The sequence below is a fragment of the Impatiens glandulifera genome, chromosome 7 (genome assembly GCF_907164915.1).
Source record: "Impatiens glandulifera chromosome 7, dImpGla2.1, whole genome shotgun sequence".
Taxonomy (NCBI): Eukaryota; Viridiplantae; Streptophyta; class Magnoliopsida; order Ericales; family Balsaminaceae; genus Impatiens; species Impatiens glandulifera.
The window spans coordinates 48,271,600-48,283,772 of NC_061868.1; the positions used below are offsets into that span (position 1 = coordinate 48,271,600).

Here is a 12,173-nt window from a genome sequence, read left to right on the forward strand (position 1 = left end):
GGGGAGAAGAGAAGGAAAAAAGAAACTGTTTTTTTTTATTTATTTAAGGGCAATAAGGTCTTTTTGCATAGGGAAAATGTTATATTTGAAAAAATTATTTATCCTATGCTAAGTTTGAAAATAACCCTTATTTCATCAAATTTCTCCAAATTATCATATTGATCACAATTTTATAATTTTTATAATTTAATGGATTAATTATCTTATTGATGTTCACTATATAAATATTTTCCATTTTAATTTAGTTCAATAGCAAGGAGTGATATTTTTGTTACCCTTCAAATAATTTTACATATTTTTTTAAATTAACTAGGTTTGTATATAAATTTAATCACTTTTTAACATCACAAAGTTATCATATTGATCACAATTATATTATGATTTTTATATGTAAAAAGACTCACAAACTTTTAGAAAATTACTTTAAAAAAATGTTATTTATAAAATTATTTGTGTAAAAATAAATTTAAGTACTTCAAATATATATTATTATATAATATTAAGATAACCCTAATACTTTGTCTTACCAAAGACCGCTGCTGGGCTGGGTTTTAACAAATAAATGATTATGATTATTGTATTTTATTATTATTTTTAAATGTTTTGGATTTAATTATATGATCCGTTTCGCTGCGGGTTGGGTTTGCATAAGAACGGGTCAGAGTGATTTCATCTGCTCTCTCTTTCACAGCGCAAAACCCTCAAGGGTTGCAGAACCACAGCTCGAGATCGACTGTGAAAATGACGTTTAGGTCAAAAGAAATGATGAAGACGATACTGAAGAAGATAGGGGGTGAAGGAAATCTAGCTCCTGGAGTGAAAGAATCCCTGAAAAAGTGTATTCCAGACACCAAAATCATCATGGGTCGTGCCCACCGCGGCATCTTCGCCGGCCGGCACATCCAGTTCGGCAACAACATAAGTGAAGACGGTGGCAACAAGTACGTACATCTTCACTCTCTCATGTTTCTTACTTGTTTTCTTCTGTAGATCGTCTGCTTGCTTGTTATCCTGATAATCTTGAAACATTAACACAACTCTCAGACATTCAGTATTCTACTGAAATGTATTTGTGGATTCCATCTTCCTTTATACATTCTGAAAGGGAAATGCTTTGAAATAAGTCACTGAGGGTCAATTGGATTAATACAAAAAATAATCTGTTAGCAAGCACTCATACACAACCCCCCAATGGTGGTAAACTCTGGATCAATCAGGCCAGTTAGACCTCCAATTTACTCATGATTCCATAAGTACTGTATGTAAGCACAAGATTGTAGAATATGGTTTGCATTATGGGTTTCTTCTCTCCTATACTATGTTGGTGTTAGGTACATCTTTTGACTTTGGAAAATACTTGGGACTTACATCCTGTTAATTTATTACTTGAAAACAGATTAGTACAATGTATATTAGATAAGTCATGTTTACCATTTCGGATGCTGTTGTCAAAATGGTTAGTATCAATAAGCTATAGATGATGGTAACTCAGTTGTCCTAGCTGCAACTAACGAAATTCGGAACCAAGCACCAATTTCATGCCCACATCTTGTAATTCGAAAAAAAACCCTAAAAAGGGATCATCTGGTTCTTATTATAGGGAAATACATGACTTGAGTGCATAAAATCGAGATATGCTTAACAAGTAGAGTCCCTTTGAAATTAGCATCTCTAGCCCACACACAAAGAAGGTGCAGTGGATTAACAAAACATTTAGGAAGAAATAAGCAGTAGAAATAAAAGGCAATTCTGTGATTTGGATGGATTCTTCAGAAACAATTTCAAAACCAATCCTTCTACACACCAGATTGATTCTTCCAAAACTCTTTCAAAACCTTCATCTGGAATGTGGACACCTTTGAGTATGTTAAACTATTACAATAAATTACAAATTGTATTAGCTGACAATTATAGACAGGAATGAGTAGGATATGAAGATATGGCATCAAGTAAGCTTTACATATTCTTCACTAAATTCTTTTGATGCTTATCTACATACATTTGCCATTATTTATTCTAGAGTGCAACGAGTAACGGAATTTGAATTTTGAAAGTTCTTTGTTAATCATCTTTTGCAGAATAATATTTCCACTCAAAAACACCTGCAGTTGTTTTGTAGGAGAAAAATATTGCTATGTCCTTTCTATTTTATATAGAAAGCATTTGATAAAACTGAAAATTAAGTGTTGAATAGTGAGTTGTAAGTGCAGAACAAAATAAGTATTTGGAAAATAGATGGTGAATAAACCAAATGAAAATTAAGTTGATTGGATAAAATGTTGAACTAATATTGTCAAAATACTTAAAAGACCATCTTACCCTTATAATGACTTAAATTGATTAGTTTTCAGGTTAAAGTTGTCTTTTGGATGATATTACTAAATTACTAAGCTAAGTCATTAAAAACTTTATTCTTTTACTTAATTTAAATAAATAAGTGATACATAATTTCTCAATACTTGGTGTCATTCAACCAATATCTTATTTTTTAATGTTTGGTGATGGTTACAGAACAAGAAGACATTGGAAACCAAATGTACAAGAGAAGCGACTATTCAGTTACATCCTAGATAGACACATTCGCGTAAAAGTGACCACACATGCCATCCGTTGTATTGACAAAGCAGGCGGTATCGACGAGTACTTGCTTAAGACTCCATATCACAAAATGGACACGGAAATGGGTCTTTTTTGGAAGTCAAAAATTGAAAAGATGTATGAACATCTTGGGGAGATGGAAGTGGTCTTCTTCTCCCCGGAGGATGAAGCCAATTTTGAGGAGCAGTTCAAACAGGCCAGACAGCAACAAAGAGCAGCTCGACGAGAATCAAGGAGAAAATTGTTTGTAGGGTCCGGGAAAGAGAAGGATGTTGCTGAAGAGAATGGAGCAGGCGAAGGCAGTGACAGCGAAGAAGGATCTCAACCACTTCTGGCAAATTCTTGAGCGTTTTTGCCTTGATTATAATGTCAAAATGCTTTGACCTCGGCTTTGTTTGGCCATGAATTAAGATTACAGAGGATTATCTTGCTTTAGTTTGTGCTGGATGGAGTAACAATAAAAGAAAAATCCATTTAGTGAGGCTGTTTTTCGCCATTACTGCAGCATTTGGCCATTTTATGTATTTGTTTTTGTAATGTTAAACATTTTCCATCAAAACTTTTATATTGACATTGTTTTCTAACTTGAATGGTTGACTTAACAACTAATGCAAATTGTTGTCCCAATTTGATAGTATTATAAATTGGAGGATGAATTTGACATGTTAACAAAATGTGGGTGTCATTCAATCAATATGAACTCAATCAACTATATATATGTTATAGGGGTAATTGATATTTTTTTAAATACCAATTTTCACTTAATATATTTTCAAATTATGCTTTCTTAATTTGATACAACAATTGGTTAAATATATATTTTAATATATTTTGTTTTCATTTTTTTTAATATATTGAAATAGAATAAAAAGTTTATTCAAGTAATAGTAATATAATATATATTTTTTTTAAGAATATAAATATTTTTTTTGTCATACAATAATATTATAAATTAAAATAATAAATATTTATAAATTATTTAAAATATAGTGCTAAATAAATAAATAATTTTATTTTAATATTTGAATATATATATATATATATTATCTATATAATTTTTTATTTATATATTATGTATTTATTATATTTTATGAATTTGTTTTTATATATATTTATAAAAATAAATAGTAGTTGTAAAATATTAATAATAATAAAATATTCGTGTCAAATATATATTATCTTTTATTTTAATATCTATTAAATAGTTAGTTTTAAAATAATTCATTATAATTTAATTCTTTAAATCATTTATAAATATTTATTATTTTAATTTTTAATAGAATAAAAAACTATTGTTAAATTAAATATTAAATAATATTTTTTTCAAACATATAAATAATACTATATTTTAAATGAGTGATAGGGAGAGAAATTGAGGAAGAAATGTGAGAATGAACTATGTATCATTACTTAACTAAAAATATATATAAAGAGAGTATAAACATAAATTTTATTATTTTTTCGACTAATTAATTCTCTCACTCATCCCTCTTTCAAATTGCATGTCACAATCATTTTTCATATATTTACGAGATTTGATCAATTTCTTAAATTTATCTATACTTAAATTATTTATTAAATTAAAAAAGAAACAAATCACTAGGACTCCATTTACTAAGTGACTTAGATTATGAAAAAAAATATTTTGTTTACATAAATATGACATTATTTATAATATCGTTAATATAGGTTACGACGATAAATGAGATTCCCTGTTAAAAATAGTGCCCTCTTTCAGAATTATTGATGACAATCATCTATTTCTTAAATTTTAAAAGAAACGACGCCACATACGATTATATCTATTAAATGACATACGATTATATCTATTAAATGACTTAGATTAAGAAGGAAATAGTTATTCTGATTTGATAAATATGACACGATTTACACACAATTTCCAATATTGTGATATAGGCTATGGCGGTCAAGGAGCTTCCTTAAGAACTCGTTAAGAAAAAGTGAACCCTCTTTAAGAAGACGTCAACAATCTATTTCTTCAATGAAAAAGGTAACAACGTCACATAGGGTTCCACCTACCAAATGACCTAGATTAAAAAAATAAATTATTTTGTTTGGATAAATACGACAAAATTTACATTAACGTGGATATAGGTTATGGTGATTAGTGAACATCCCTAAGAACTCGCGTTAAGAAACAGTGACCCCTTCTTAAAAATCATCGGCAACAATAATATATTTCTTAAATTAAATAGGATACGACACAAAATAGAACTGCACCTACTAAATGACCTTGATTGAGAAAAAATATTGTTTGAATAAATATGTCACAATTTATAATATCGTAAATATATGATATGATGGTCAATGAGCTTCCCTAAAAGCTCGTAATAAGAAACAATCGTCCCTCTTTAAGAATCATCGGCGACAACAGTTTATTTCTTAAATTAAAGAGGAAATGTCATGTAGGACTTCACCTACTAAATGATCTAGATTAAAAAAAATTTACTCTGTTTAGATAAATATGACACAATTTATAATATCGTAAATATATGTTATGACGGTCAATGAGCTTCCCTAAAAGCTCGTATTAAGAAACAATGGTCCCCTATTTAAGAATTATCGGCGACAACCGTTTATTTTTTAAATTAAAGAGGAAATGTCATGCAGGACTTTACCTACTAAATGACCTAGATTAAAAAAAAAATACTCTGTTCGATAAATATGACACAATTTATATTATCGTGGATATAAGTTATGACTGTCAATGAATTCCCCTAAGAACTCACTTTAAGAAATAATGTCCTCTTTTTAAGAATCGTCAACGACAACAATTTATTTCTTAAATTAAAGAGGAAACGACACCACTTAAGACTCCACCTATTAAATGACTTAATAGAATAAGACCTTCCTTTAAGAAACATCGACTACAACAATCTATTTCTTTAATTAAAGAGGAAACGACGTCAAGTAAGACTCCATCTACTAAATGACCTAGATTAAGAAAAAAAATTATCTCATTTAGATAAATATGACACAATTTATAATATTGTGGATATAAGTAATGGCGGTCAATGAGATTCCCTAAGAACTCGTTCTAAGAAACAGTTACCCATTTTTAAAAATCATCAGCGACAATAATCTATTTCTCAATTCAAAGAAGAAACAGTGTCACGTAAGACTCCGCCTACTAAATGACCTTAATTAAGAAAAAATTACTTTTATTATTGTGGATATAGATTAGGATTGTCAATGAGCTTCCTTAAGAACTCACTTTAAGAAATAATGGCTCTCTTTTTAAGAATTACCAACGACAATAATATATTTCTTAAATTAAAGAGGAAACGACACCACGTAAGTCTACAACAATCCATTTCTTAAACTAAAGAGGAAACGACGCCACAAAACTCCACCTACTAAATGACCTAGATTAAGAAAAAAATATTATCCTTTGAATTTGACACAATTTACGTGATCATGGATATACAATGACGGTCAATTAGCTTCATTAAGAACTAGCTTTAAGAAACAACGCCCCTCTTTAAAAATTATCGGCGACAACTATCCATTTCTTAAATTAAAGAGGAAATGATGCCACGTAGGATTGCACCTACTAAATAACCTAGATTAGAAAAAAATATTTTGTTTGGATAAACATGACACAATTTACACTATTGTAGATATAGGTTACGATAGTCAATGAGTTTCCCTAAGAACTCGTTTTAAAAGTAGTGGCTCTCTCAATAAGAATCATCGGTGACAACAATTTATTTCTTAAATTAAAGAGAAAACGGCGCCACCTAAGATTCTAGGTACTAACTGATCTAGATTAAAAAAAAAATATTTCATTTAAGCGAAATCCTGTAATCTCATTCTTCTCCTTAGAATATATTATAACAAAATAAAAAATATATTTAACAATTAATTTGTAAAGTTAGTAAAAAAGATATTGTATACTTAAATGTTGTAAGAATTTTTTCTAATTTCATTAATTAATTATAACTTATATTAGATATATTTTATACTAGGCTAATTCTAAATTAAAAAATAAATAATATTCTATTAAATAAAAAATAACTTTAATTAAATGAAATTTGTGAAAAATAAAACTTTCAAGAAACTGTCTTGTCTAATTTGTAACCCTAATTTGACAGGACACAAAATCGGAAGGCATATTTAAATATCATGAAACATAAGGACGAATATATATATATTTGCAACATCACAACATAAACTCCAAGAGGACCGAAGAACAGCTTCTAAACTTCCAGCAATGGCGGCGGCGTCACCGGCCCTAAGCAACAATTCCCCAGTGGCAAATAGTCCTAACGTCGCCTCTGCCGCTAGCGCTGCCGCAATAATTCCGACGACGACCAACTCTTCTCGGAATCTCCGTGGTCTCAATAAGCCTAAATGTATCCAGTGCGGAAACGTTGCTCGATCCAGGTGATTTTCTCTCCTCCCAGTCCTTACTATCTCATGGTGTTTTCTTTCGTAAATTCGCTACCATAATCGAGGAAAAAGCCTGAATATTTAGGCATCTAATGTCAGCAGCTACTACTTAAAAGTTGTGATGGTTTAACCTAGTGATGGAACCCTAGGGTTAAGCGAAACGTAATCTAGCAAGTTTCTTAGATATGGGTATACTCTTCTTTTTTTTTATCAAAAGAAAAGCTTGATTCTTCTTATAGGGCATACGTGATATTGAAAATCGGAAAATTTTAAAATTATGATCATGTTATCTTGTACCGCATCTAGTAACAGTTCCATTGATGATTAAAGGTTGGTTGTTAGAAGAAAGAAATTTCTACTTAGAAAGAATGAAGTAGAAGCTTAGTCTTTAAGTAAAAATTGACAGGGCATAGCCGATGATGAAGAGATCCAGAAACTATATTGCATAGATATATGCATCATATTTGTTGCTTGTAATTTAAAAATGAGTTTAATTTATTACTCAGGTGTCCCTACCAGTCATGCAAGAGCTGCTGTGCAAAAGCCCAGAATCCATGCCATATTCATGGTGCGTGTTGTTTTTCCTTCTGATCTGTTATTACTATGATGAATGCGTCTTTGGCATACTTTAAGTTCTGAATGGCCTTTGTGTTTAATCTTTGTTACTTTACTTGCAAATCTGTTATAATTTCTGTTTTCAGCATCTCACATTTTAAAGTGGGAGATCTGTAATCACATTCCACTAAACTGTTGGAAATTTATCATCTTTCTGGCCTTTAAAACATTGGGACCTTAAACATTATACTATATTGTTCCAAAGTATCATTTTTTTTGTAGCTTTTTGGATGTTTAAGGTTGTTCTATGTTGATTCTCCTTGAGAATTTTGACTATCACTTCTGTAAGAGGGTGTGTGATTACATATATTCTTAATGGAAACAAATAATTGGGATTAATAACATCATCGAGTGTAACTGACAAAGCACCATGTAGGTTTGAGATTAAATGATAGATCTAGTTGACCCATTGGAAATTGGCATGAACTTGATCCATGTGTAGTTAAGGATAATACTCTTTGGATCACCAAAGCCTGCAAGCTTATCTAGCTAACTATTCTTGTGCATCCAACTGAATGGGGTTAGTATTGTCCTTTTAAAATATGTGGATGATCATGTATTATGTATTTGTGTTCAATGTTCACTTACAATCCCCTTATTTATGAATTAATATCTTTGAAACATCTTTCAAACAACTGTCATGTGTGAAAAAGAGAGGTTATGATATGTACAACAGGACCTTGTTTTTTATTTACGACCTTTCTCATCTTGTGGTTGAAACCATTTGTTAAATGACCTTGAAGTAGTGAAAAACTGATTATTTAGATTTTAGTGTAAGAAAAATATGACTCTATGAACCAGCAATGGATGGATTGATACATTTACTGATATCTTTTCACCATATTAATGAAAGTATATGATAGAGGTTGAAGCACTTTTACACTGATCAATTCAGTGTGCCCAAAAGAAATAATACATTTTATTTTACCTCTACTAACAAAATAAGTGTTCCCATTTTATTGGTTCACTATAGTCATTTCATTACTTCCATATTTTATCATCACTTTTATGGGTCATATTAACCATTCCCTAGAACATACAGAAGATACAAATGCTGTAATAAATTGGGACAGAGAGTATTATATCCTTTTGCATCTCCTATAGTGTGGAAGTTACTGAATTTATATATCTTGTAACATTCATTTTCCTTTAGAATTTAACCCATCCAACTGCAATTACAGTGTTGAAGAACAGTTCAACTTTCCCTGACAAGGCGCCAGCAGCTGATTCTGCTACGTTTGATCAGAAGTTAACTGAAGCATCTCCCTCTGGGTATTGTCCACTTTCCCTTCCAATGTTATAGTTTCTTGTTATGTGAGCCTTTACAGTTTACGTATTAAGCACATATTGCACTCTCCTGCCAAATTCTAAGTGCTGCACCTCTAAAATATGATTTGCTCAATTTTGCCCTAACACACGCACAAACCCACCCACTCAAAAAAAAAGTAGGGAAGGAACATACAAATAAACACATGTTAGTACTTCTCCGGGGATGCTTGATTATTAAATGAAATCCCCACTTTTTTGTTTGATCATGTCTGGCATCAGTTTCTATTCAGGTCCTTCTATTGCATAATTTCCTCCAAGACCATGTGTAACTTCATGTTATTAACCCACTCAGGGTAACTCAATTGGTAAAAGTCTTGAATTTAAGAGGTTAAGATCTCAAGTTCAATTTTCACTGGAACCACCTTGATTTGAAGTGGGGTTACGGCGGTGGGATGCTTTGTTGACTCCTCCTCTGTTATTAGTAGATCCTTGTTTAGATTTTTTTTCTTTTTTGCTGAAGCTTTGTGTGTTATTCCTTAATGGTACTTTTGGTTGATTTGTTTTAGGAGTTCACATAGGCTTACCTCACTCAGGCAACTTTCTAACAATTTTGCCCAGTTTAACAACTTGCAAAGTCCACTGCGCTCGAAAAAGCCATTGACTAGAAAAGTGAGTGTATGCTTATGCTTTGCTATTAATTTTGTATACGATTGTAGTCTACTATATGAATGGATTTGCTGATATAGGAAACTATGACAGGATGCGGCTAACATAAATGAATGGAGGTTTAAGAGGTTGAAAGAATTCAAGGAACAAAATATCGAGTTGGAGAATAAAGCTTTTGACCGGTACATGCATAATGTATGTTTACTGGAGGAGGTTTTTTCTGTAAACTCCAAATTACAGTCTCCTCCGAGTCAGGATAGCACTGCCCCACTTTCAAGCCCTACACCTGCTTCTGAAGATAACAAAGAAATATCTAATAGTGAACTTGTACTGAAGCTAAGATCAGACACAGTCAGAACAGAGAATTTCAAAAGGAGACTCAGAGACATAGTGGACGATGGTTTAAGAAAGCTTAAGAATGTTGAATCAGATAAAACTGGCAAAAATTCAGATGAACCTGTCAAAAACTCAAAGGAGAAATCTTTGTGGGGTGAGAGGTCTACGTCTTTCAACGACCTTCTAGATAAGTTGAGTAAGGCTCGTAACAATGAAGATTTGAAATCTTGCTTGGAGCTGAAACGCGAGCTCTTCAATGATAAAGCTAAATCAGCTCAATCCGAAGCAGAAGGTGAAGAGATACCGGAACCAGAAAATGAGCCATCCTCACCAGGTCTACAGGCCACCTATAATCCTCCTAAATGGTTTTGCAAAAGTAATATAGATCAAGATGATGTCAATAGCCTCGACTTGCAATTTCCTTCTCTCGAATCTATTGGAAATTGATGATCCAAACATTAAAGGCCAAAATTGTTAGCAATGTCATTATTATGGGATGGTTATGAACTGAAATTGAAAGCCCAAGAGGGTCTGTACTCTTCTGTATCATTAGTGTTCAAAAATTAGTTGCTGATGATTTACATACAATGGGGGCAAACAGTTTTACCCAATTTCCTAACCGCCCATTGATCCATAATTGTGTGTAATATGCCAAAGGTATTAACTAAATTCAAATCATATGGTTTAGTTTCTTTTTGTGAATGCTTTTTTTTTTTTTAATTTGCAATTATTTTTCAACATTTATCATAGGAGTAAAAAACAGTAGTAACTCATTTAAAGTATAGTAGATCTCAAATAGGACAACCTCTTTTGCTAGAAAAGTGGGTCTCAGTGGCTGCAAAGGGACAAATCAAAGCTGAGACAATGGCATGTGTAATTTTGTGCCTGATACTTTACTTAATATTGCAGTGGTCCATTACGAATATCTAGCTTGATTTAAGAAATTGTTAGTTAAGTTTTGACTTTTCCTATGCAATATTTCCGTCTTTTTGCATTATCTGATTTTGCTAAGAAATCAAGCAAGATGAGGTCTGTCAATTCTTTATAGTTTTTACTTTTTAGAAAGCACTAATAACTTGTATTCCAGTATTTGTGTAAACCAATACAATATGGCCCAATTTGAAAATACATAATAGAAAAACGTTTCTAGGTATAGAAACAAACAAATAAAATTTTGAATCTGTCAGTGGGTAAATTTAGTTTACAAATGTTTATTTTGAGACATGTTGTGATACAGAAACAATGAGTGTTTCCAAATGTGACAATGTCTTGGCATGATTTGTTTGTATGGTCTATTTAATTGGGAAATGTCAGAGCAATGTTAGCCAGTGATTTAGAGATGGAGTCATATCATATATTGTTTAATGTGTGCATATATAATGAGATTGTGCAGAATATGAACAACAAAGTCCAAGAAATTGAAAACCACAATCATGGTGGTTTGCTCACATGTGAAACCAGAGATGGGCACAATAATAATAATAATATTAATAATGTGTGACAGCCCAAAAGTCAGAAGGCATGGTTTTGCATCATTTCAAGCCCCTCTCTCTTTCACTCATCTCAGAGTCATTTTAGTAGTGGTGACCACATTTATTAACAAAGAGAATCCTCTCTCTGGTAATGGCACATCCCATTTGACCCAGAAAAAAAAATTGTAATTAATTCCTCTCTTTCTGTTTAAGTTAGTCTCCTCTACAGTTCCTTTAAAGACCCATTAGAGTTTTCTTATGTGGGTTTCTCTTTCCTTGCTGTCTCTTTCTTTCTACTAAGTGGGAGATCTCTTTGAGGAAATTGCTCCCTGGAAACAGGGTCTTGCTAGCCAATTTCTATGGCTTAGTGCATTTCACTAACCAAAATAAATTATTTTTTTATACATATATATATATTGCAAGTACTTTGAGCTGTTATCAATGCCATTATTATCACAGCCAGCCATCTCATTATGATTCCCTTCTTAGCCAACTTCTACTTCACTAAGTCTAAATTATAGGCCCACTATAATTAATGAAAAACAAGAAAGGGATTAAACCCATAAATCATGAATAATTGCAATTGTATGACAGGGTGGAGCCCTTTGTTCAAATCTAAATCTTTCCCTCTGAATATAAGGGATTTTCCCTTCAATCTTCCGGAATTTCTTTTCACATTTAAATGCATAAATTGTATCACCTAAAGACTTTAGAGTATTTGCCTTGACTAAAAGACATATTCCACTGCACCTACTTAGAAATGGCTAGCTTATATTACAAAGATCTTTCAAAAGGTTGATTATA

The 12,173-nt window shown here is 31.7% G+C and overlaps 2 protein-coding genes across 2 annotated transcripts; both read left to right on the forward strand.

Annotated features, from left to right (window-relative positions):
* The first annotated feature begins 647 nt into the window (after positions 1–647).
* Positions 648–3,182, forward strand: LOC124945322 (54S ribosomal protein L24, mitochondrial). The gene is made up of 2 exons (XM_047485732.1): positions 648–941; positions 2,512–3,182. The coding sequence occupies exons 1-2, from the start codon at positions 742–744 to the stop codon at positions 2,942–2,944; spliced, it is 633 nt and encodes a 210-aa protein (XP_047341688.1). The 5' UTR covers positions 648–741; the 3' UTR covers positions 2,945–3,182.
* Positions 3,183–6,794: 3,612 nt separating this feature from the next.
* LOC124946077 lies at positions 6,795–10,599 on the forward strand. Its single transcript, XM_047486638.1, has 5 exons — positions 6,795–7,005; positions 7,518–7,579; positions 8,808–8,898; positions 9,462–9,564; positions 9,655–10,599. The coding sequence occupies exons 1-5, from the start codon at positions 6,833–6,835 to the stop codon at positions 10,342–10,344; spliced, it is 1,119 nt and encodes a 372-aa protein (XP_047342594.1). The 5' UTR covers positions 6,795–6,832; the 3' UTR covers positions 10,345–10,599.
* Positions 10,600–12,173: the final 1,574 nt, after the last annotated feature.